This window comes from Moschus berezovskii, chromosome 18, assembly GCF_049115385.1.
Source record: "Moschus berezovskii isolate FMDL1 chromosome 18, NW_MosBer_1.0, whole genome shotgun sequence".
Lineage (NCBI taxonomy): Eukaryota > Metazoa > Chordata > Mammalia > Artiodactyla > Moschidae > Moschus > Moschus berezovskii.
The window spans coordinates 13,030,362-13,056,833 of NC_142477.1; the positions used below are offsets into that span (position 1 = coordinate 13,030,362).

General features: G+C 43.5%; 1 protein-coding gene across 1 annotated transcript in view; it reads right to left on the reverse strand.

The window, feature by feature from the left end:
- Nucleotides 1-18,371: 18,371 nt before the first annotated feature.
- Nucleotides 18,372-26,472, reverse strand: part of SEMA5A (semaphorin 5A) — a 569,574-nt gene continuing 561,473 nt past the window's right edge. The window contains exon 23 of the mRNA XM_055422270.2: nt 18,372-25,435. Within this exon, the coding sequence (XP_055278245.2) occupies nt 25,316-25,435 (120 nt within the window). The 3' untranslated portion in view covers nt 18,372-25,315. The remainder of the gene's footprint in view (nt 25,436-26,472) is intronic.

Sequence of the window (26,472 nt, forward strand, 5' to 3'; positions counted from 1 at the left end):
ATTTACGGGTGTTAATTCGCTTTTGTTTCAGGCTGTCAGCATTTTGTAAATAACAATGCCCTGTTCTGGCAGTAGAGATGCAGGACTGAGACATGCCCGGACATTTTCCCTAATCCCTTCCTGCCCCTTGTCTCCAAGCATCTAATCCATTTCTTTCCATTAGCCACATTAAACTGGGCAAAGTGAGGGAGCTTCCACCCCTCAGGTACTAGAGACGGATTCAAAGGGCATTTTCACCTGGGCTGGGTAACATCTCCTTGTCTCACAAAGGATCAAAATTTAGACTGTTCAACAATAGGATTGGTTGTTACCTAGGACCCAGTTTAATTTTATTACACTGTTGAAACTTGTTCTCTGAAAAGCTTCCAGAAAAGAACCTGACTACTCTGTCAAGTTCACAGTGGTGCGTTTTAAGATAAATAGGACAGTTGGCTATTTTCTAAGCCTGGAGAGCTCACCCTGCATCCTGGTCTCAGGTCTTGGGAATCTGACTTTTGGTGACTGCCAAGGACGGAGGGCCCATTCTTAACAAAAGCCCAGACTCTGCCCTACGGGCCTTTCCTGATGCCAACACACCCATCATCTCTCCTTTCTCTTAATCTGGGTAACAAAACTCTTCTCACCTAGTTGTGCTGTATGTATTGCCTTGGGCACTATGGAAGGACCTTCTTCCCAGTGATGACTCTAGATTACAAAGCCGTTTTAACCTGGCTGTGCTGCATTTATTGCCTCCAGGCCTATGGAAGGACCACCTTCCCAGTGATGACTTCTGGGCACTATTCTTTACAGAGCAGCCTTGTGGTTGGGGGTTGGGACGGTACCAGCCGCTGAAGGCGGGAGGAGAAGGGGACGACACAGGATGAGATGGTTGGATGGCATCACTGACTCAACGGACATAAGTCTGAGTAAACTCCAGGAGTTGGTGATGGACAGGGAGGCCTGGCGTGCTGCAGTCCATGGGGTCACAAAGTTCCGGACATGACTAAGTGACTGAACTGAACTGAACTGAACTGAAGCAGCCCCGGGCCTGGGGAATAGCCTGGGATTAGCAAGTGTCCCCATGCCCCAGCCATGCCAGCTCTACTGTTAACTGTTCTGTGCAATTGTGTTTTGCACACATTTTATTTTAAAAAGAAAGGACTTAAATAGAAAAGAAATCAAGGCCACTCCTCCGGGGGAGTAAGAGCTGCTGGTCTCTGACGGTGTCCAGAGCCCTCTGTGGGGGCTCCTCCAGATCTAACTTCTGCCCCTCCTCTCACCTCGCTCCACAGAAACACTCCGTCCTGTCAAACTCTTTTCTTTCTTCCAGGCCTCACTGCACCCTGCCCCGAGCATCCTCACCTCCCTTCACGACTAACACTCTGTGCTCTGCTGGTCATCACACCTGCCCATCCTCTGCTCCGTCCCTGCCTTTGGGGAAAGTGCCACATGGCCAGGCTCTGAGGAGCCTCCCTCCATTCTCCCTAGTCCAGACAGCTTCCCCGCAGAGCCCGTGGCCTCTCCCCCTTCCAGGGGCCTGGGCCATGCACAACAGACTCATCTCTTCCACTCCGGACAGCTCCTTACCTGGTCCTGCCCCCGAGAACACCCCGCAGAGTGGGCTGGCTAACCAGGAACCAACAGAGTCATCTCAGCTTCACAGACTCCCACTTTCTGCAATTTTAGACAAAGATTTGCCTTTTCAAGAAGGCATCTTCCTATGAGGAAGTAGGTTCCTCATAGTAGGTTCCTGCATCTATGAAGGAGTAGGTTTGTATTTAGATTCAGCTGCTATAAGTGTGTTGACATTTGATTGGACAGCAAAGAGATCAAACCAGTCAATCCTGAAGGAAATCAACCCTGAATACTCATTGGAATGACTGCTGCTGAAACTGAAGCTCCAATACTTGGGCCACCTGATGTGAAGAGCCTGTAAGGTATAGTTCGGGCTGAGGCAGAAAAGAAGGAGAGACGACCTCAACGGAGGTAGGTTACCTTTATTCAGGCAAGGAGGGGCGACAGTCAGCCTAAAGACCAGGCTGAGAGTGAGAGGGATCAGGGAGGCTTCATATTTAAAGGGAGGTTTGTGAAAACGATAAGGGAAATGTTAGTCAGGAGGGATGTTTTGGGTAATCTTTAGTTGAGATGGCATTTGTAGTTGAATAGAGTGGGAGGTTTTGGGCAGGGGGTAAGTCCTGGGCAGATGTCGGGGGTGGGAGGTTTCTGGTCAGGGGGTGATAAGTCCCAGGTAGATGCAACCGGCCCAGAGCATCAGGGTGAGACTTAAAGTTTGGTTGTGTCTTCCCTGAAGTTAGATGAGTCAACAAGGGCCTTTGAGACCGTTGTTTTCTTTTCTAGGTCCAAAGACTCCTTCAGAGCCGACTCGTTGGGAAAGACCCTGATGCTGGGAAAGACTGAAGGCAGGAGAAGGGGAAGACAGGATGAAATGGTTGGATGGCATCACTGACTCAACGGACATGAGTTTGAGCAAACTCGGGGAGATGGTGATGGACAGGGAGGCCTGGCGTGTGGCAGTCCATGGGGTCGCGGAGGACACGACTGAGCGACTGAACAACAGCATTTCTCACCACGGCAGGTCTGGGCCCTGAGTTCTCCGTCTACACCAGGAGAGAGTGCAGGGACTTCTGCATCACCTGGTCCCACCGGGCGTGAGGAGGATCTGACTGCTTCTGTCGCTCGCTGCTCATTCACACCTTGGCTGGAACAGCAGCAACCACGGCCCAGCCTGAGTTCAAAAGGCACAGGAGACAAGGAGAGGGAACAAACAGGGTGACTCGGAGAAGAAATGCAAACCAAGTCATTTCAAAAAGCTATTCTGTCCCAATCAGAGCAGCCACTCAGCCCTTTCCTTTACACAGGATTGGGGTTTTAACACTCTTTCCTGCACTGACCTCCTGCAACCAGCTGTGGTGGCTTCTCCCACCTCCTTTCAAAGAATCTCAGGCCCCGGTCCTCACTCGACAAGGTCCCCTCCATTAGATGCCTCGGCCAGATCAGATAGTGCTCAAAGCTGGTGCTGCACTAGTTCATCAAACCGGGTCTGAATCTGGCTCTGTCCTCGGGGACAAGGTGGTCAGGGCAGTGAGCGGCCACGTGCTTTCAGATGTCTGGACTTTTGATTCCTTTGTAGGTGTCTCTCCTGTTGGACTGAATCACCACAGCTAAAAAGACATGTTCACATTTGCTTTTGACAAACTTTTCTTTTCCCACTGCTCTCAAACACCAGAATTTGTCCAAGGCTACTTGATATTTATGTGAGTATGTGCAGGTAAGGCCCCAGCAAATAGCTTCAGAATCCTGCTGTGGATGCAACTTGCAAGGTTCCATTCCAGCCAACTTTCTTGTTGTTTAGTCGCCAAGTCATATCTGACTCTTTGCGACCCCGTGGACGATATCCCAACAGGCTCCTCTGTCTATGGGGTTTCCCAGGCAAGAATACTGGAGTGGGTTGCCACCTCCTTCTCCAGAGGATCTCCCCGACCCAGGAATCAAATCCAGATTCTCCTACTTTGTAGGCAGATTCTTTACCCCTGAGCCACTTGGCAAGCCTCCCCCCGCCCCCAGCTGACTTTCCTTGCTCATGTATTTCTTCTTACCTGCAGCCCCCTGCACCCAGGGAAATACTTTGGGGAAATTCCAGGACCCACGCTGTCTGAATTTTGGTATGTTTTACAGCTTTTCTGAATCCCGATTTTCACAAAACTTTTGAAAAACATGGAACAGTGAAAAAGTAAACCCAAAGATCAAAGAGAGAGCGTTAAATATCCAGATCATAAAACGTGTTTCCACCAGCAGGTTTTTCCCTGGTTCTCAAGCAGGCCCTTGTGGAGTCATGATAACACTGGTCTCCATTTTCGGAAGCAAAGTTCAGAGGTTGGATTTTTCTTGTTTTCACCCCTCAGGGCTTCCCATCATCATCCCTCTTGACAAAAAGAAAAATAGGTTGGAAACAACTAAAACGGGCAAAAGCACCTGCCTTTAAAAAACTTATTGCTTTCTCTGGTTATCTCATGGTCAAGGAGCCCAGGGTACCTAGCAACCTCGACTACCGACCACAGGAAGTCTGTCTCTTTCATAATTTTTTTTATAATTTTGTTTATTTATTGACAATGCTGGGTTTTTGTTGCTGTGTGGGATTTTCTCTAGTTGCACTGTGGCCTCTGATTGTGGAGCACAGGCTCTAGACTTCAGTAGTTAGCACGTGGACTCAGGGGTTGCAACTCTCGGGCTCTAGAACACAGGCACCAAAGGTGTGGTGCATGGGCTTAATTGCTCGACAGCATGTGGGATCTTTCTGGACCAGGGATCGAACCCATGTTTCCCGCATCAGCAGAAGGATTCTTCCCCACAGAGCCACCAGGGAAGCCCAGTCTTTTTCCATGACTCTTGAACAAACTCAAGTATGTCACACTCTCTATTTACGTCATGCATACTAGCTATGAGAATGTTTCCATAAATGCACAGAAACCCTTCATTCCTGAGGCCTGTAAGAATATCACGTGTCTGAGCTAGTCCTTCCAACATATGGTAAGGAGAGGATACAGGCTGCTCTACAGAACAGAGCCATCAAGGATCTAAGTGTCCCTCCCCATCAGCACCTCTATCGTGGATAATCATAATTTGCCTCTGTTTTGCAGGTCCTGGAATGAACCCTCAAATATGCATCTGACCAGCCTGATTCCCTGTTTCCCTGCAATGGACGCATAGCTGTTCTTTTTAGTTTTTACATTTTTATGGGAGTATAGTTACTTTACAGTCTTGTGTTCGTTCCTGGTGTACAGCAACGTGAATCAGCTATATGAGTACATAGATCCCCTTTTCTAGATGTCTTTCGAGCTCTCCAAGCTGTTCAGTAGGTTCCCGTTAGTTTTCCTTTTTATGCATAGTATCAACAGTGTACACAGGTGTACGTATACACAGGCCAGTCCCGTCCCCCGTTCCTCCCTCCACTCCCTTTCTCCTCTTGCTGTTCATGCTTGTCCACTACATATGTGTCTGTATTTCTAAAGAAGAAATACGTATATTATGCAGCCATCAAAAAAGGAATGGAATTGGGTCATTTTTAGAGATGTAGATGGACCTAGAGACTGTCATACATAGTGAAGTGAGTCACAAGAGAAAACAAATATTGTGTGTCAACACGTAGATGTGGAACCTGAAAAAACTCGGTTTATACATATCTGTTCTGACAATTGCTTGGCCTGAAAGCACATTTCCTCTCTTAAAACGCTGTGGAGATTTTTTTTTCTCTCTTTTTAATTGACTAATTTCCCAGTTTTCACAAGGAGTGTTCAATAAAGGATCACATTTAAATATTATTCACATTGTTCTTCCATTCACAACAAAACGAATAATAGCAAAGGCATATGTGTTCAGCACTTGGTATGTGGCCAGGCCCTTTGCTATGAGTTGAGTTAACTGGATGAATCATCTAAAGGACCTTTCAGTATAGGCAGACCTTGGAGATATTGTTGATTCGATTCTAGACCACTGGAATAAGGTGAATATTGAAATAAAGTCAGACACATGATTTTTTTTCCTGGTTTCTCAGTGCATGTAAAAGTTATGTGTCTACTATACCACAGTCTATTAAGTGTGTGAGAGCATTATATCTAAAAAAATATCTACCTTAATTAAAGAAACAGTTCAGCTCAGTCGCTCAAGTGTGTCTGACTTTTTGCCACCCAATGGACTGCAACATGCCAGGGCTCCCTGTTCATCACCAACTCCCGGAGCTTACTCAAATTCATGTCCATTGCTTCATCCAACCATCTCATCTTCTGTCATCCCCTTCTCCTGCCTTTGATCTTTCCCACCACCAGGGCCTTTTCTAATGAGTCAGATCTTTGCATCAGATCACCAAAGTATTGGAGCTTCAGCCTCAGTATCAGTCCTTCCAAAGAATATTCAGGACTGATTTCTTTAGGATTGACTGGTTCAAAATCCTTGCATTCCAAGGGACTTTCAAGGGTCTTCTCCAGCACCACAGTTTGAAAGCATCAATTCTTTGGCAATTCTCAGCTTTCTTTATGGTTCAACTCTCACATCCATACATGACTAGTGGAAAAACCATAGCTTTGACTGGATGGACCTTTGACAGCAAAGTAATATCTCTGCTTTTTAACATGCTGTCTAGGTTTGTCATAAATTTTCTTCCAAGGAGCAAGCGTCTTTTAATTTCATAGCTGCAGTCACCATCTGCAGTGATTTTGGAGCCCAAAAATAAAGTCTGTATACTGTTTCTGGAATGAAAACTGACCTTTTCCAGTCCTGCAGACACTGCCGAGTTTTCCAAATTAGCTGGCATATTCTGTGCATCATTTTCACAGCATCATATTTTAGGATTTGAAATACCTCATCTGGAATTATATCACCTCCACTAGCTTTGTTCATAGTGATTCTTCCTAAGGTCCACTTGACTTCACATTCCAGGATGTCTGGCTGTAGGTGAGTGTATCTGGTTCATGAAGATCTTTTTTGTATAGTTCTTCTGTGTATTCTTGCCACCCCTTCTTAATATCTTCTGCTTCTGTTAAGTCCATACCATTTCTGTCCTTCATTGTGCCCATCTTTGCATGAAATGTTCCCTTGGTATCTCTAATTTCCTTGAAGAGATCTCTAGTCTTTCCCATTCTACTGTTTTCCTCTATTTTCTTTGCACTGATCATTGAGGAAGGCTTTCTTTTCTCTCCTTGCTCTTCTTTGGATCTCTGCATTCAGATGGGTATACCTTTCCTTTTCTCCTTTGCTTTTCGATTCTCTTCTCTTCGCAGCTATTTGTAAGGCCTCCTGAGACAGCCATTTTGCTTTTTTGCATTTCTTTTGCTTAGGGATAGTTTTGATCAGCCTCCTGTACAACGTCATGAACCTCTGTCCATAGTTCTTCAGGCACTCTATCAGATCTAATCCCTTGAATCTATTTGTCTCTTCCACTGTATAATCATAAAGGATTTGATTTAGGTCATACCTGAATTGATGCTTTTGAACTGTGGTGCTGGAGAAGACTCTTGAGAGTCCCTTGGACTGCAAGGAGATCCAACCAGTCCATTCTAAAGGAGATCAATTCTGGGTGTTCATTGGAAGGACTGATGCTAAAGCTGAAACTCCAATACTCTGGCCACCTCATGCGAAGAGTTGACTCACTGGAAAAGACTCTGATGCTGGGAAAGGTTGGGGGCAGGAGGAGAAGGGGACAACAGAGAATGAGATGGCTGGATGGCATCACCGACTCTATGGACATGAGTTTGAGTGAACTCCAGGAGTTGGTGATGGACAGGGAGGCCTGGCGTGCTGTGATTCATGGGGTTGCAAAGAGTCAGACACGACTGAGCGACTGAACTGAACTGAACTGAATAGTCTAGTGGTTTTCCCTACTTTCTTCAATTTAAGTCTGAATTTGCAATAAGGAGTTTATGACCTGAGCCACAGTCAGTTCCCGGTCTTGTTTTTGCTGACTGTGCAGAGCTTCTCCTTCTTTGGCTGCAAAGAAAATAATCAATCTGATTTTGTTATTGACCATCTGATGATGTGCTTGTGTAGAGTCGTTTCTTGTGCTGTTGGAAGAGGATGTTTGCTATGACCATTGCATTCTCTTGGCAAAACTCTGTTAGCCTTTGCCCTGCTTCATTTTGTACTCCAAGGCCAAACTTGCCTGTTACTCCAGGTATCTCTTGACTTCCTGCTTTTGCATTCCAGTCCCCTATGATGAAAAGGACATCTTTTTTTTGTGTTAGTTCTAGAAGGTCTTGTAGGTCATCATGGAACCGTTCAACTTCAGCTTCTTTGGAATAGTGGTTGGGGCATAGACTTGGATTACCGTGATACTGAATCAAAAAATACTTTATAGCTAAAAAATGTTAACCATCACCCATGCTTTCAGTGAATTGTAATCTTTTTGTTTGTGGTGTGTTTTAGTTGCTCAGTTGTATCTGACTCTTTGCGACCCCATGGACTGTAACCCATGGACTATAGGCTCCTCCATCCATGGGATTTTCCAGGCAAGAATACTGGAGTGGGTTGCCATTTCCTTCTCCAGGGGATCTTCCTGACCCAGGGATTGAACTCAGGTCTCCTGCATTACAAGCAGACATTTTACCATTTGAGACACGAGGAAAGCCTTTGAAATATTGTTGAGAAACACCAAATGTGACACAGAGGCAGCAAGGGAACAAATGCTATTGGAAATGTGACACCAACAGACTTGCTCCGTGCAGGGCTGCCACACACCTTCAGTTTGCAATAAAATGCAATAAATATGGAATGCAATAAGACTTAGGTGGATGCTCTTGTTATCTCCATTTATAGATGAGAAACTGAGTCACAGACCAGTGATCAGCCCCAAGGTTACAGCCATAAGGGTAGAGCCTTTGTTGGAACCCAGCCCAGCACCAGCTTCCTGTCATCAGGGAACCAAAGACACAGCTGTCTTAGTCAACACCTTATCCCATCTTCCAACCCAGACCTGGTGCCTAGAGGCCCAGAGACGTAGTACATGGAGGTATTGGAGCAAATGCTTCGTCCCCTTACTTGCGTGTGTCTTGTGGTTCTTTAAAATCTGAGTGATTTTCTAAAATGCGATCAGGTGGAGAATTCAACCACAGGTCAGATTCCTCTCTTTTTATTTTTTAATGTTTTTTAAAAAGTCTTTATTGAATTTGACACAATATTGCTTCTGTATTATGTTTTCATTTTCTAACCACCAGGCATGTGCGATCTCAGCTCCTTGATCAGGGATCGAACCCGAATCCCCTGCATTGGGAGGCGAAGTCTTAACCTCTGGACCACCAGGGACGTCCCCAGACTCTTTCCTATTTCCATTCTGATTCCCCTCCGCACGCTTAACATTTCCCCTTCTACAGGGTGTGGTTGGAATGGCTGTAGGCAATTCTAGGAGGTTCTATGCGGAAACTGAGAGCGGGATACATTCAGTTGGGCTTCAGGAAGAGCGTGTAAGTGGTGTGTGATCACCTCTCTGTAAAGCGACGTTACTGCAGGCGTCTTGCTGTCGATACGGCAGCACTTAACCTGTCTGTCACATCACCGTGTGTTGACATGAAGCTGTGGCATCAGAGGTGCTATCCTGCAGTGCACAAGTCTGGGAACGGTGGAGGGGAAGGAAGATATGGAAGGAAACACAAGGCCATCAGCTGCTCTGCACAGGTGACCATCAGCGTCTCTTAGCTTGTATGAAAATAAACGTTGAAAGAAGTGTTCCAAATTTTGACAGAAACTCTGAAATTTCACACGTGGCTACACACAACACGGTGTTATTGGTAAAGATAAATCAGCCTGGTTTAATAATTCTCTTCTATTTCTGCAATAGCGTAGTTTTTGTCTGGTAGTTAACACACACAATCTGTTATTTTTTTTTGAAGTATTATATATGTAGTTTCTCCCATAATTTAAAAATTTTTTTCATTTGTAGAGATTTATTTTTTAAGTCTGAATAAACATTGATTTTTATACGTCACAGTGTGAATCACATATTCCTTTCCTCTCAAAGACACTCAATTTAGATAAGCTTCAGGTGCTTTAAAGTGAGATCTATGCTGAGTATGTGCTGCAAAATGCATGTGTCACAGACGGTTAGGTTAGAATGACTGGAAGCCCATGGAAAGCGTTTCTCCAAGTTCAGAAGGGAACCGCAGCAGCTGTCACGAGTACTTGTGCAAGTGTGTGGCCCCTTGTCCCTTCAGGAAATGCGAGTGCCTCCTAGGTCCAAGATGGGGACTTTCCAGTTGCCGTGCTGATCTGTGAGTGCACGTGAATGCACCCACGGGACAACTGCCCACCTCTCCTCCTGATGGGCATGTCCTGGCGCCTTGGTGCTGCCCCACCCCCCCCCAAGGCTTCTCTCAGGGACCGTGAGGCCCAGCTCCCGGGGGTGCCAGCCTCGGGAGGGGCACAGCCGTGACTCTTGTAACAGGCATCTACTATCGGAAACAGGGCTTCCCTGGTGGCTCAGACGGTGAAGAATCTGCCTGTGATTCAGGAGACCCCGGGGTCGGGAAGACCCCCTGGAGAAGGAAATGGCAGCCCACTCCAGTACTCTTGCCTGGAGAATCCCATGGACAGAGGAGCTTGATGGGCCACAGCTCATGGGGTCGCAAAAAGTTGGACACGACTCAGCAACTAGCACTTTCACAGCAGGAAACACGAAGTGACAGCCGGGCTGGGGTGGCAGAGGGGAGGACCCTGATGGCAAAGAGACCCATGGACAGGGCTCTGCACAGCACTCGAGTGTGGGAGTGGCTGCTTCAGGAAAGATGACCCATGAACCTGTATCCGAACCCAGGTCAGCTGCTCACTGCTCATTGGCCAATCATTTGAGAGGCCGGTGTCATTAGAAAGCAAAGGTGCTTTCATCACGATCACCAGTCCAGGTTCGATGCATGAGACGGGGTGCTCAGGCCTGGTGAACCGGGATGACCCTGAAGGATGGGATGGGGGGGGGTGGGAGGGGGGTTCAGGATGGGAAACACAGGTACACCCATGGCTGATTCATGTCAATGTATGGCAGAAACCACTACGATGTTGTAATTAGCCTCCAATTAAAATAAATGAATTTAAAAAAAGAACAAAAAGAAAAAAGAGAGAAAGTTACAGGCAGCAAGTAGCTGTGATACAAAAAAAAAAAAATACAAAAGCAAGCAATCTCGGGGGAAGGTGGACTTGTATCCAGAGACTGGCTCCAAAGATTCTGCTTGGCCAAGACAGTTTTCAAAGGAAAAAAAAGGGAGAAGAGGGGCAGATCTCAGTGAGGTGCCGGCGAAGGAGGGGGGGTTCTGTCTGCATTGTGTGCAGACCGGCGGACTCTCTTCAGATATTATCCTGTCCATGTGATCTGTCTGCAGGATTGCTTGGAGGGGCTATGGGGGCAGAGAGCTAATAGGCTTTTTAATTTAGGAAAGGGATCAACAGGTTAGATAAGGCACGGCGTGCACACAGGAGAGCATAAATCAGGAGTTAGCTTCAGCTGCTTAGTGATCTCATTCCCATAATTAGATTCTTTTAAGGTTCAGTTCAGTTCAGTCGCTCAGTCACGTCCGACTCTCCGCGACCCCATGAACCACAGCACGCCAGGCCTCCCTGTCCATCACCAGCTCCCGGAGTTCACTCAAACTCATGTCCATCGAGTCGGTGATGCCATCCAGCCATCTCATTCTCTGTCGTCCCTGTCTCCTCCCGCTCCCAATCCCTCCCAGCATCAGAGTCTTTTCCAGTGAGTCAACTCTTCGCATGAGGTGACCAAAGTGTTGGAGTTTCAGGAGCAAAAGAGGGCACACAGGAAAGGGAAGAAAGAGCCTGCTTTCAGAACCACCACTGGGATGAACAACTGACCCTTTGGCAAAGGTCACGGCAAGGACCTGACAAATATCACGGAGCTCACATACATGAAGACTGGAAAATCTTCGTTCAGCAAAGGTTTCTCTGTATTCTACGGTGAGACTCATTTTCAAAACATTAATAGTGGTTTTTCAAACTGAAGACCGATTTTTGCTATTTCGGTGGTTTGCGCGAGGGATCACTTGACCACGGGTTGCCGTTTGAGTCTGTTTCCTCTGTTGTTTTTAGTAGCGGGTCTTGGGAGCTCCGCACTGCCAGCTCTATCAGATGTTCATCAAATGTGCTCTTGTTGCTCTCAGCCCTGGTTCTGACTCTGACCGCAGGGGTGAGGTGAGAGCTCCGAACACTCCCAAGGAAAATATATGCCAAGTGGATGAATGAGAGAAAAGCCATTTCAAACATCCCTTTTGGACTTTATATGCAAACTCCGTGAAAGAAGTAAACCAAATATAAACAAGTATAATTCCAGAAAATAATATAGCTTCAGATGTTATTTTAAGGACGATTTCTTCTTACATGAATTTCCTACAGTTGTGCAGTCAATACATTCAATCATTCCTGTTATTTTTCATAAGCGGGGATCAAAGATACACTTTAAATGGAAATTTACATTGTGTATTTCAGATACATCCAGAGAGGCATTTTAAATCATATGCTAATTTTATTTTTTAAGAATAAATGAAGTACATTCAAAAAAGAGGAAGTGGGTACATGAGTATTAGATGAAAATGTTTAAACATTACAATGAGTGTGTGGGGGGCGTGTGCATTCAGTTGTGTTTGACTCTGCAACCCCATGGACTGTAGCCCGCCAGGCTCTTCTGTCCATGGGATTTCTCAGGCAAGAATATTGGAGTGGTTTGCCATTTCCTTCTCCAGGGCATCTTCCTGACACAGCGATCGAGCCCGCATCTCTTGTGTCTCCTGCACTGGCAGGCATGTTCTTTATTATAAGCTGAACCAGCAGAGAAGCCCCCTGTTATAATACATCATGTAAATACAAAGATTCAGAAAAAAATCACAAGGAAGAAAACTAGTGCCACATTTATTCCACTCACTTTCTAACAGTCAAATGTAGGTTCTTTTGTGGTGTTTTAATATTTTGTTTCATATAATACAGATACTCAGGAAGTATCCAAACTCAAATGGTCTGGGATGGGGTCTGGGTGATGTTTAAAAAACAGCTCCCCAGATAATATCAATATGCAGCCAGAGCTGATAATCTCTTGGATTGTCAACCTGCTCAGTCATGAAAAAACAAATCTCCCCAAGAAGCTGCAGGAAATTCTTCTGTGCTTTTAGCATTAAAAGACCCCCAAACTTCCAATAGAAGAGAAGTCTATAAACTGCGCAAGTCAGCCTGAAACATCTGGGTAAAAACAGACATATTTCATTAGTTAGAGTTAAAGTTAATCATTATAGCATGCTTCATTAGTTTATCTTTTTGCATATTTTGTTATTTTTTGGCTTCCATATTAAATGAGCTTTCTGGTCAGTTGAAAATTATATATGGGGAATTATACATATATATGTAGAAGGAGGTGGCAACCCACTCCAGGATTCTTGCCTAGAGAATCCTGTGGACAGAGGAGCCTGGTGGGCTGCTGTCCATAGGGTCGCACAGAGTCGGACACGACTGAACTGACTTAGCATGCTTGCGTGCATTGGAGAAGGAAATGGCAACCCACTCCAGTATTCTTGCCTGGAGAATCCCAGGGATGGAGGAGCCTGGTGGCTGCTATCTATGCGGTCACACAGAGTCGGACATGACGAAGCGACTTAGCAGCAGCAGCAGCAGCATACACATATATGTTAAGATATATATATGAGCGTGCATCAGTTCAATTCAGTCACTCAGTCATGCCCAACTCTTTGCGACCCCATGGACCACAGCACACTAGGCTTCCCTGTCCATCACCGACTCCGGGAAATTGCTCAGACTCATGTCCATCGAGTTGGTGTTATTATCTAACCATCTCATCCTCTGTCATCTCCTTCTCCTCTCGCCTTCAACCTTTCCCAGCATCAGGGTCTTTTCCAGTGAGTCAGTTCTTTGCATCAGGTGGCCAAAGGATTGGAGTTTCAGCTTCAACATCAGTCCTTCCAATGAATATTAAGGGAAGATTTCCTTTAGGATTGACTGGTTGGATCCCCTTTCAGTCCAAGGGATTCTCATGAGTCTTCTCCAACACCACAGTTCAAAAGCATTCTTTAGTGCTCAGCTTTCTTTATAGTCCAATTCTCACATCCATACATGACTACTGGAGAAACCATAGCCTTGGCAAGACGGACCTTTGTTGGTAAATAAATGTCTTTGCTTTTTAATATGCTGTCTAGGTTGGTCATAACTTTCCTTCCAAGGAGCAAGCGTCTTTTAATTTCATGTCTGCAGTCACCATCTGCAGTGATTTTGGAGCCCCAAAAATAAAGTCTCTCACTGCTTCTATTATTTCCCCATCTATTTGCCATGAAGTGATGGGACTGGATGCCATGATCTTAGTTTTCTGAATGTTGAATGAATTTTCTGATCTTAGTTTACTTTTCTTTTTTTAAATTTTATGCAAAATTTATTAGCCAGGTTTTTTTTTAACAATTTGTCAACGATTATGTATTTTTTTTACATACCAAAAATATGGTTGACTTGTCCACAAAATATGGTATGAAAATGGATACTTTTAAATTAAAGCATTGTGCAGTAGGATTTGCTGAAGAACTGAAATTAGTTTTCTACTAAAAAATTTGGCTGCAGACTTACTTTCAGAACACGGACAGAGATAACTGGAAAAACTTTTGATTTGGGGAAATACTTTATTAACAGTATATTATAAGTGTTGTCTTCAGTTAGCCATGCCTTTCTATAGTCTTGCTTTTTGTTTTTAATTGCTTTACTTTAGCAGCAGTAGAAGCAGCAACAGCTTCATTAATGGAATTTTGTTTTCAGAGTGAACCAACAAGTCCAGTAAGCTGATAAGGTAGATAGCAACTAATGAAGCTAACTATGGACCCCATAATTGGATGATTTTATGTAACTATTACACATAGACCCAATAGATTTATGATTTGTTTTTTCTTTTTTTTTTCTCAGAAAAGTTTATTGTGCTGGGTTTTTTTAAAATATTGAACTGTAGTTGATTTACAATACTATGTTAATTTTAGGTATACAGCAAAGTGATTCAGATGTATATAAATATACATATTTATACACACACACTTTTATTCAGATTATTTTCCATTATAGGTTATTATAAGGTATGAAATATATGTCCATGTGCTATACATTAAATCCTTATTATTTAGCTGTTTTATATGTAGTGGTGTGTATTTTTTTTTTTAATTTAAATTGGAGCCTAATTACAGTATTGCAGTGGTTTTTGCCATACATTGACATGAATCAGCCATGGGTATACATACATCTGTTCCCCATCCTGAACCCACCTCCCTTCTGTCCATGTGCTATACACTAAATCCTTATTATCTTTTTTTTTAATGCAGTGGTGTGTATTTTTTTAAAATTTTAATTGGAGGCTAATTACTTTACAGTATTGCAGTGGTTTTTGCCATACATTGACATGAATCAGCCATGGGTATACATCTGTCCCCCATCCTGAAACCCCCTCCCACCTCCCTTCCCATCCCATCCCTCAGGGTCATCCCAGTGCACCAGCCCTGAGCACCCTGTCTCATGCATCGAACCTGGACTGGCGATCTATTTCACATATGATAATTTACATGTTTCAATGCTATTTTCTCAAATCATCCCACCCTCGCCTTCTCCCACAGAGTCCAAAAGACTGTTCTATACATTCTTTTGCTGTCTCGTATATAGGGTCATCGTTACCATCTTTCTAAATTCCATATATATGCATTAGTATACTGTATTGGTGTTTTTCTTTCTGACTTACTTTGCTCTGTATAATAGGCTCCAGTTTCATCCACCTCATTAGAACTGATTCAAATGCATTCTTTTTAATGGCTGAGTAATACTCCATTGTGTATATGTACCACAGCTTTCTTATCCATTCTTCTGCTGATGGACATCTAGGTTGCTTCCATGTCCTGGCTATTATAAACAGTGCTGTGATGAACAATGGGGTACACGTGTCTCTTTCAATTCTGGTTTCCTTGGCATGTATGCCCAACAGTGGCATTGCTAGGTCATGTGGCAGTGGTTTTTCCAGTTTTTTAAGGAATCTCCACACTGTTCTCCATAGTGGCTGTACTAGTTTGCATTCCCACAAAAGTGTAAGAGGGTTCCTTTTTCTCTGTACCCTATCCAGCATTTATTGTTTGTAGACGTTTGTATAGCAACCATTCTGACTGGCGTGAAATGGTACCTCATTGTGGTTTTGATTTGCATTTCTCTGATAATGAGTGATGTTGAGCAACTTTTCACGTGTTTGTTAGCCATCTGTATGTCTTCTTTGGAGAAATGTCTGTTTAGTTCTTCGGCTCATTTTTATTGGGTCACTTATTTTTCTGGAATTGAGCTGCAGAGTTGCTTGTATATTTTTGAGATTAATTCTTTGTCAGTTGCTTCATTTGCTATTATTTTCTCCCATTCTGAAGGCTCTCTTTTCACCTTGCTTATAGCTTCCTTCGTTGTGCAAAAGCTTTTAAGTTTAATTAGGTCCCATCTGTTTATTTTTGCTTTTATTTCCATTACTCTGGGAGGTGGGTCATAGAGGATCCTGCTATGATTTATGTCAGAGAGTGTTTTGACTATGTTCTCCTCTAGGGGTTTTATAGTTTCTGATCTTACATTTAGATCTTTGATCCATTTTGAGCTTATTTTTGTGGATGGTGGTAGAAAGTGTTCTAGTTTCATTCTTTCACAAGGGGTTGACCAGTTTTTCCAGCACCACTTGTTAAAGAGACTGTCTTTTCTCCATTGTGTATTCTTGCCTCCTTTGTCTAAGATAAGGTGTCCATAGGTGATCTTAGTTTTCTTTGAATGAGTTTCTGATCTTAGTTTTCTGAATGTTGAATGAATGAGTGTGCATACTATATATATAGTTCAGTCAGGACAAAATCTGCCTGTGATCCAAGAGACTTGGATTCCATCCTGGGTCAGAAAATCCCTTGGAGAAGGGAATGGTAACCCACTCCAGTACGTTTGGTGGGGAAATCCCATGGACAGAGGAGCCTAGAAGGCTATAGTCCATGGGGTTGCAAAGAGTCTGACATGACTTAGTAACTAAACCAAGCAACAACATATATTTGTGTACATATATAGAGAGACAGCCGTTCAGTGGCCAAGTCATGTCTGAGTCTTTGCGACCCCATGGACTGCATCACACCAGGCTTCCCTGTCCCTCACAACCTCCCAGAGTTTGCCCAATTTCATGTTCCTTGAATCAGTGATCCGATCCAACCATCTCATCCTATTGAGACAGAGAGATTTAATGGGATCATGAATACTGAAATATATGACTCTCAGGCATCTTCTAGCTATATTTGGGCTTACTAATCATCAGCGTTCATTCTAGAAAAACCTTGTCTTATGCAAGAAAGAATGGAATCTGATGTGCTGTAGAGAAGATGAGCTTCAAAGAAAGATAAATTGATCATTGTCAATACAGGGTATCAGCTCCTTGTAGGTTAAAAACCTGATTGATTTTCCTTGGGACACATTTCTTGTTGCCCACTGAGATATTTGTAAAAGTTGTTTACCACATCACAGAATCATCAGGAGACTGGTTGGTCCGGTTTTGGCCTCCACACAAGATGCCATGGGAACACACTCAGGAGCGTGTTGTGGAGTTTACCCTGGAGGTCGTCTGCAGTCTCCCTCCAGTGTAACACTTTCCTTTAAGTGATCACACCTCAGCACATCTGGAGACAAAGGGGCCACTGAGGCTCCGCAAAGAAAATTGCCACTAAATTGTTTCCTAAACAGTAGGGTTTATTTCAATGCTAACTTACAATGGAATGAGACAAACTGTTTACATAAAAACCTAAGTACAAAAGATATAGTACAACTTTTACTGTACATATCAGGATTCTCTTACTTTTCCCCCCAAATGTTTGCAGATAAAGATGAGGAGGGGACTGCTGTGGAAGGAAAATTGGGGGACTGCTGGCAGGACCCAGGATCATCCTTCATGAATTGTTTATAAAAGATGCAAAGGTTTGGGTTCTAGAACTTGGCAATCTGCTAAGAGCAGTGAGTGAGCAGGACACTTGCACCTCTGGGGTACCAGCTCATTTTACCTTGTAGACATGCTTGTTTTCCTCAGTGTTGAGGCTGGGAGCTGGCGGGAGTTGGTGTCTGCTGACTGGCTGCGTGACCCATGTCCGCCTCTCCCCTGAACATCCATCACAAATCCAGGGTAGCGGGCAATGGGCTCCTTACCTGTGCTTCACAGCCGGTATTTTAAACTGATTTTGAAAACAGCATTATCTATCTAGTGTCCTTGGACAACTTTCTTAGATTTAGACCTGAACAGCTCTCCAGCAAGCAGTTAAGAACAGTGAATCATGTGTGTGTGTTAAGTTGCTTCAGTCTTGTCCAACTCTTTGCAACCCAATGGACGGTAGCCCACCAGGTTCCTCTGTCCATGGGATTCTCCAGGTGAGAATACTGGGGTGGGTTGCCATTTCCTTTTCCTAAAATTGTGTGCGTGTTGAGTCACTTCAGTCATGCTGGACTCTTTTCAAAACCAGTGAACTGATGAACAGAAAAGATGAAAGTGAAGATCACTGGAAATCTGGACTGCACATTTCTAGCAACCAGGTTTCCAATGAAACCTTGAAAGTATAATGTAAGGAATGAAAAGCAGTGCAGTGTGTACACCCAATGGTCATGAGTGGAATACCCAGAAATCCACAAGCGTTCCAACAAGACAACTGAAGTTCCACTTTTCTCACTCCAGTGAAGGGCAGACAATGCCACCTCATTCTAAAAAAGTTCCATTATGATGAATATATATTGTCTCTTACACGTGAATTTCAAGATCAGTAGCTTTCTGTAAGTTTACCAAAGGCTCAAGATAACTTCCAAGAAAATTCAATTAAAAAAAAAAGAGAAACAATCCCAAATAAGTTTATTTTGTATCACAAAAACGGCAACAGCAAATTAACAAGGAATGAGGCATTTAACATTTCATAACATATTCAAAGGTTACGAGTGGCATAACACACAATTTTAATTACACTCTTTTGAAGAATCTTACATTGGACCAATTTTGTGCACTTCCTTTGCAAACAATGTAGAATTTTGGTGGTGTATGCAGGGGCTTGTGTTGAAGGTTCCTACTGTGCTTTCTTTCAAAGTGCAGAAATTCAAGTTTGATTTTGGCCAACAGTCATGGTATGGGTTGAGGGGAGAGAAGGAATCAAATTTAACAGTGAAAACACTGCAAGTTTTCTTGATTCAAATTAAGGAAGAAAACTTTGTGAACTTACGCAGCAGTTTTGACATTGACTTCAAACAAACAGTAGGCAACATTCTATGCGGTTGTCACTCCACTCACCCTATCTGCCAGGCATCACCAGCCTCCATCTGATTTTCCTGTGTCTATAGAGACTTGCCTGAAGAGGGACAGCAACAAGATCCTTTAACTTCTACAGGCATCCCACTGACATTCCTTCTACAGAACAAACTCTCAAGTGTTTTTGGAAGATGTAAAATTAAAGTGATGTCAGTTTCTGGAAGGCTGCTGCTGCTGCTGCTAAGTCACTTCAGTCGTGTCCGACTCTGTGCGACCCATAGACAGCAGTTCACCAGGCTCCCCCGTCCCTGGGATTCTCCAGGCAAGAACACTGGAGTGGGGTGCCATTTCCTTCTCCAATGAATGAAAGTGAAAATTGAAAGTGAAGTCGCTCAGTCGTGTCTGACTCTTAGTGACGCCATGGACTGCAGCCCACCAGACTCCTCCGTCCATGGGATTTTTCCAGGCAAGAGTACTGGAGTGGGGTACCATTGCCTTCTGGAAGGCTGGGCTCACCTAAATTCTGAACACACCATGGCACTCCACTCTGGCACCACAGCCCCAGTGGCGGCAGAATTCACACCTGATGATGCTGTGCTTCTTATTCTTTTCCTGAGATCAAAGAGGCATATGAGTGATTTTCTTTCAAGTACAGCCAATCAGTCCTCTGCTTTGAACAAATATCCAGATAAAATGATAAATCATCATCTGAAACAAGGCACTGGCAACTTTTTACAGGAAATTAAACTACCTGCACGTACTAACAGGCTCTTTCTTAGAGATGATAGTTCGGGTCTCCTGGAATCCAAATTTTGCTTTCCAGCTTGTATTTATCTAATGTGGGGACCATTTTAAATATCTAACATTTGGGCCACTTTTGGCATGAAGTTGCCAAAAAGCTGAGAAAGAACAGGGTCATCTTTGAACGGCTGGCCTCAGATTTCTGACTGATATGGGAGAGCTGGAATGAATTTTGTTGCCCATCCAACATGTTAGTTGAAGAAATGCCATACAGTGATTTTCCATTTCAGTTTTTCTCCTTTCAGGTGTTATGATATCTTTGACTAGCTACCGTTGTCAAGTCAACAACGTAAAACAAGTTTGGTTGAATGAGAAATGGTATTGGGTGATGGGTGATAAGGGGCTTCCCAGGTGGTGCAGTGGTAAAGAATCTGCCTGGTAATGCAGGAGACGAGACACACACGAGATATAGGTTTGATCCCTGTGTCGGGAAGATCCTGGAGAAGGAAATGGCAACCCACTCCAGTGTTCTTTCCTAGGAAATCCCAAGGCCAGAGGAGCCTGGCGGGCTATAGTCCATAGGGTCACGAAGAGTCAGACACACGGAGTAACCAAGTGCACACACACACGCACACAATGGGTAATAAGCTTGAATATTTTGTTTTTCTACGGCAGGATTAATACAATCTTTTAAAAATACTATATGAGAGCTTTCATTGGGAATAGTACATTCATGGCAGGTTCTGATTTTGGTTTTGATGATGCTGTTAGACATTTTGCAATGTGAACACATATTTTCAAAAGAGAAAAGCTCTCAATTTCTAATGCTTCTGAAAGATGTACTAAATTTTTGATGATGCAATATATGACCATTAAAAAACTCCCACTTTGATCCATCTGCTCCAAAAATATCTATAATACATCTTTAACATAAACCCATAAAAAAGAGAATGGAATAGTCATTTTGATAAAAATCTTTGCCTATAGTCCAACTTTATATCTTGCTCATTACTTTTCGATTTCAAAAGAAAAAATAAGCAAGAATGAAAGCAATATATTATTTTGTGTTTTATCAGGTTATCAAAATAGATGAACAGAATGCATTGGTTCTGTATTTGTAGAATTACAAAATATATTTAAATCAATTACTATTAATGACTTCAATAGGAGAGAATAACAAATAAATTCCACGATGGCCACTGGTCTCCGTGTATTTTATCTCAGATGGCAACTCACTGTGAAATATTTGGCATTCCCTTTTGTACATTTCTCAGGCCAAAATGAATGCTACTCTGTGTTCTTCTACTTCACACCCATTGATCAGATAAGCAGGGGCCTCAAAACAGCTTTCTAGTGTCTGACAATAGTTAAAAAGATAGGTAATCAGAGGTACTTAAACTTGGTAAAGTCTTGTCAACATGAATCACCACGTCAACATAAATTACCATGAAATAAGAAATGAATATGCTGGGCACAGCCAATGAGATCTGTGAACTCCATTTTATATCAGCTTAAAAACAAGAGCAGAAAAACAGTTTGCATATGAATAGATTTAAGTTTGCTGGTTTGTTTTCCATTCCCTGCCTTCACAGACAGTGATTATTGGAGTTGTGGGATTTAAGTGCAGCCCCGACAGAGGCAGACCTGGCGCATGGCATTCACCACTGATACTTGTTGCCTCTGGACAGATGCCCCAGAGTCACCTTTTGAAAACAGAAAAACTGAATTCAGTGTAGTTATCATGAAATGCCACACACAAGAAAATTCCACTGAAATATAAAAGACACCCTAGGGCTATAGAAAGTTGATGACCTTGGGGCAAAGTCAATGTTGAAAGTGGTTTGACAGTGTTGGGGAAATATTCATGATTGATTCTGAAAGTGAGGAAAATGTCAAAAAGGAACATCAGGATATTTGTAAATGCAAACACCATCATGGTTGCACCTCCAAAGTGCATTAAGGGAGTGTTTACACAAAATGAATAGCTGAGCGCAGACTTTGTACATTAAAAAAAAAAAAAATCTCTTTTGATTTGCAGTTATAGTAACACATCCTTTCAGGGAGCCCCTGGGCTGAAAATTTGTCCATAACTCTGAAGGCATCTGACTCTCTAACTCTGAAGGACTCGTGCGCGAACTCTGACCACAGGCTTTGATGCCCATGAACTCCACCCTTTTGCAGATAAATGAGGAAACAGTGGCACTTTCACCTGCATTCTGGGCAGTTGATCCCGGAAGATGCAGGGATCAGACACAGGACTGTGAGAGATGATCACAGTCTCCACCTGGGATCGTCCACAGCCCTGGGCTGCGAGGGACCAGAGTCCCTTCTCTGCAAGGTCATCTTCTCCCAAATTCACTTCCTTTCTCTTTGACATCACTCGTGAGTCAAGGGGCCAGACCCCTGGCTCTCGCTGACCCCGCGGGCCGACCGTTCCTGGGCACAGAGGCTTCTCCACGTAGGAGCCCTCACATTCGCTCACTGCTTACCCTCTCAGTTCCTTTAGACTCTCTGTCCACCCTCCACACACACAGGGAACCCTGTTTTCCCCAGGATTACTGCCAATTCTAGTCGGAATCGACAGGCTTAGTGACATGTCCCTGAAAGAGCAGGAACGTTCAGATCCTCCTGTAAGTTCCAGGGGCAGCAACACAGAAGCAGGCCTAGAGCAAGCCAGGCAATCGGGGAAGAAAAAACCCGAGGCCGGAGACCCTGGGTCTTCACGCAGCACAGCCTGATTCTGCGTCCCCAGAGTCCAGAGTCAAGGTCGTCCAGGAAGATAAAGCCCGCAGTGTGATCAGAGCCGTCACCTGCAGAGCCACTCTGAGAGGCACCTGCTGTGCCATGAGCAGGGAGCCTGGGGCAGTGCGGGCTGGTGCTAGGCAGGGACTAATCCAGTCTAGAGAAAGCACCCAACACTGGGAACCAGATTCTAAAGAATTTCAGTGTGAGACTGAAGCCCGTTTCCTAATGAAAATCAGACAAACTTCAACTGTATCTAGAAGCAACCCTAGAAATTAAACTGTGATTAATGCCATTTATGTTAGACTCAGGGAAATACAATTTAAAACTATTAGTTTTTATTTGTGCTGCCTGTTCCAGAAAGAAAAAAAAAAAAGACGAAAGGAAGGAAGAATAAAAGAAAGGAAAAGGAAGGAAAAAGGTTGGATAATGAAGTTACACAGAAATTTAAAATGTGACAAGTGTTGGCAGGAATCTCTACCATCCACCTTACGAAGAGCTGCTGTTGGAAGTCTCCAGCAGAAGTGGGAGACTTTACCGTGAAAGCCCGCCACGTGGGGGCTTAATGAAGGATACAGAGGGGAGGCAGACACAAGAGCAGTAGCCCAACGGTGACGGCAAAACAAAAGTTATTCCATGGCTGGTTAAAATTCTTAGATCATAGCTAAAACTACTCCAAAATCAATTCATATCGTTAAGTAAGAGGGAGGGATAAAGGGAGGAAGGGATAGGAGGGAAGGGAGAGAGAGGAGAGAGAGCAGAACAGTTTTATTTCGAACAGAATGCCAGAGAACAAAAACGAATGAATTTCTTTGCGGTGATAATCGTAAAGGCTTATGTAATCAACGTGAAAAGTGTGTTGTGGGGGAGGGTGCTTTCCTTAGGCAGCGTGTAAGGCTGATTAACGACCAACTTTGAAGTCATTTAGAAAACATTTCGCATCAAGTCCAGTGATGCTTTTTTTTTGGAAATGTCAGTATCATCTGTCCTAGGGGAAAGAGAATGATCTTTTAAGCTTAGAAAACATTGTGGGGGTTGAAATTCATAAAACCGCTAAACGTGCCAAACGATGCGGACATCTGTCTTACGGGACAGTGATGAGACAGGGTGAAGCAACCAAGGAAAACGCAACCCAAGGACAATTCGAAAGCTCAGTGTGGACTTCAAACAGAGCAGTCTCACACAGCAGCCAAGGGAGTACGGCAGACACAGCATAAACTCCCCACTGGAAAGACCCAGAACATCGTTTGAAATCTATCAGACCTCCCAGAGCCCAACTGAGATTTAGATTTTATTTTAGTAGAGCCGTTTCAGAAAATTTGGGTACATGAAAATGCTTTGAACTCAATAACATTCATCACTAAGCATAAAAATTTCGAATTTCTTTAAATAGGATAGGGTGAATACATGTATGCTAAAACATACATGTGTCCCTCGATGCCCATACTGTAGATTTTCACAGATCTGAAGGTTCATTTATCAATAAGAACATGTTTTAATGTCCATCCAGACCTTTATCATGACACCCACAGGCATCCAATGGATAGATTCAATCTTCTTGTTACTTTCAAAAATTATTCAACCAACTGCCATATATTACATATCTTTTTTTGTGAGTAATTTATCCTTTTTTTTTTTTTCCTTCTGGGGACCACACTGAACAGTATCATAACTCTGAAATGTTTATGAATTGAAGCTCAGAACCACAGGGATCAATGAAAGCCTTGACTTCCAGATACCCTGATTTCTCAGGGTACTGCTTTTGAAATGTTGTTGCCCCCACGCAGAGAGAAATGGGAGTAGGTAGGTGGGAAGGCAGTGCTGAGATAGAAAAACAAAAGGCACCCAAGCTCAATGTCACCTCCTGACCTGATGTGGAGGCAGCAAATGACAGCTTGGAACTTGGGGAGCACTTCAATACGCACAGCAACAAGCTGCAGAAAGCCAGCTTTACACATCATTAATGCTCTTAGTAGGGGCTGATGGCCATACGTTAGTTCTATCAGGGAGATGGAAAATAGAAAGTTGCTTTTCATTAAATGTCAGTTCATCCAATGCCTTCTGTAGCATGGAAAATTTTAAAAAAAGTTGTCTTTAATTATATTTCAGTTCTTTCAATACTTTCTTCATTGGCATCATGAATGTTCAGAATTTTTCTTTGCAGAGAGAGGGCAGGTGCAGAATCTATTATACAAATGCTAAACAAGTGGTTATTTTACAGAGTGGTTCTTCAGAATGTTACTATGGCCCAGACAGGCGGCTCCTTTTGACCGCGTGGCAAAGAGCTCCCTGAACTGCCATGAAATCACACTAAGGGGAGCTTCACGGTGAGCTGCAGAGCACATTCACCCTTCATCCCATCCGTCCCTCTGCTCTTTACACTCACTTCCCCTGGGAACAACACAGCAACGGCAGCAAGGCTGAGGGTGGAGACCTCACATCGCATACCTGCACCTTCACAGATGCAAGTCAGGCTGAATCCCCGGCATCCTCAGGCGAGAAGCATTCCATGTCCAAACACACACAGTACCATCCAGAATGAGAAGATGGAGATCCCCACAGTGGTGAGTCCTTGTATGGTCACATTCATATTCTCCATTTTATCAATACTATAAAGCATGTGGGGAGGTGGGGAGGCTCTCATATAAAGTGCCTGCATTCTTGAATGAAATCACCATTAAGATTTATGCTCGGAGTCAAGAAGATGTTCATATTTCTAAAGACTCCTTCCAATGTGGGTGGCAGAGTTATGAAAAAGCTCAAAAAAAGCAACCAACTTATTCGAAAAAATGGACTGAACACACAAAAAACAAAACTGCACACCATGGCTCATTAAACACAATCATCAAGAACTGTAGACCAGATTTTCATGGTCATGTTTAGACTTTTGTTGCTTTTGAGAACGTTTCTCTTCGGCAGCAATGGGACGCTAGTAGCTTGAAATGCACTTGAGATGTATCCACACTCCATCGCTGAAGGCTTGGAGACATGGGCAGTCATGGAGCACAGGCCTTAAGGAACTGGGGGAATTACAAGAAGCCAAAAATAGAAGAGCTCTTAGTACTCATCATAGTTATTGAGATCTGTAAAGTAGGCGTTAGAATAGGTCTTCCCAGTGAGATGTGGGTTGAAGTATTTGTTTCTTTCCTCTAGGATCAAGTTGTTTTTGTTAAATGCCTGTAAAATATAAGATAGAAGATTTATGAGTACTCAGTAAGCAATATTTCAGAAAGATAATATAACAGGAGACGATCATAGTTGACCTTTGAACAACACGGGTGTTAGGGGCACCGACCCTCCTCGAAGCTGAAAATCTGAATGTAACTTATAGTCAGCCCTCCATACGTGTGGTTCTTCCATGTCTGAGGTCTGCCTGAACCCACAATGCTGCTGCATCCTGGATTCAACCAACCTCCTATTGTGGACTACGGTAGTATTTAATATTGAAAAAATCTGCAAATAAGTGGACCCAAGAAATGCAGTGTTGTTCAAAAACCTGCTGTGTGTGGAATTTGAGCTCTCCCCTAAGCCTTCATTATTTTAAACTGTCTTTTCTCACTTATACACTTCTGCACATTGTTTTCCTTGTTGAGGACTTGGCTCATAACTAGAATGAGGTTGGTAGGTTTTTCAGTCCAGATTATTTGTGAGCTTTACTCAGAAAGTCTACTTTAGAACTTTAGTCTAAAAATTTCCAAGAGTTAGAACACCTAAATTGAAACCTCCAGGAAACCAAAGACTCTAGTGATTTCAAATTCACGAGCACTTTGAGTATCACCACTTATAGCTGAGCAGCTGTATAAGCGGCTTTTGGATTGTCATGGTACATTGATCAAAGATTTTGAAGGAACACATTTACATAAATGCATGAGATTATTAATTTCTCATTTTCTACACTTGTGGGAAGGTGACTGTGGTGGCGGTGGTTTCCACTGCAGCCACTTCTGACACAAAAGCTCTTTCTCACTAAGAGAATAGTTACCCATACTTTGGGGCTTTCTCCTGGTGGATCAGATGGTAAAGAATCTGCCTCCAATGCAAGAGACCCAGGTTCAATCCCTGGGTCAGGAAGATCCCCTGAACAAGGGAATGGCTTACCACTCCAGTATTCTTGCCTGAAGAATCCCATGGACAGAGGGGCCTGGTGGGCTGCAGTCCATGGATTTCCAAAGAGTCAGACACGACTGAGCAATTTTCACTTCACTTCACATACC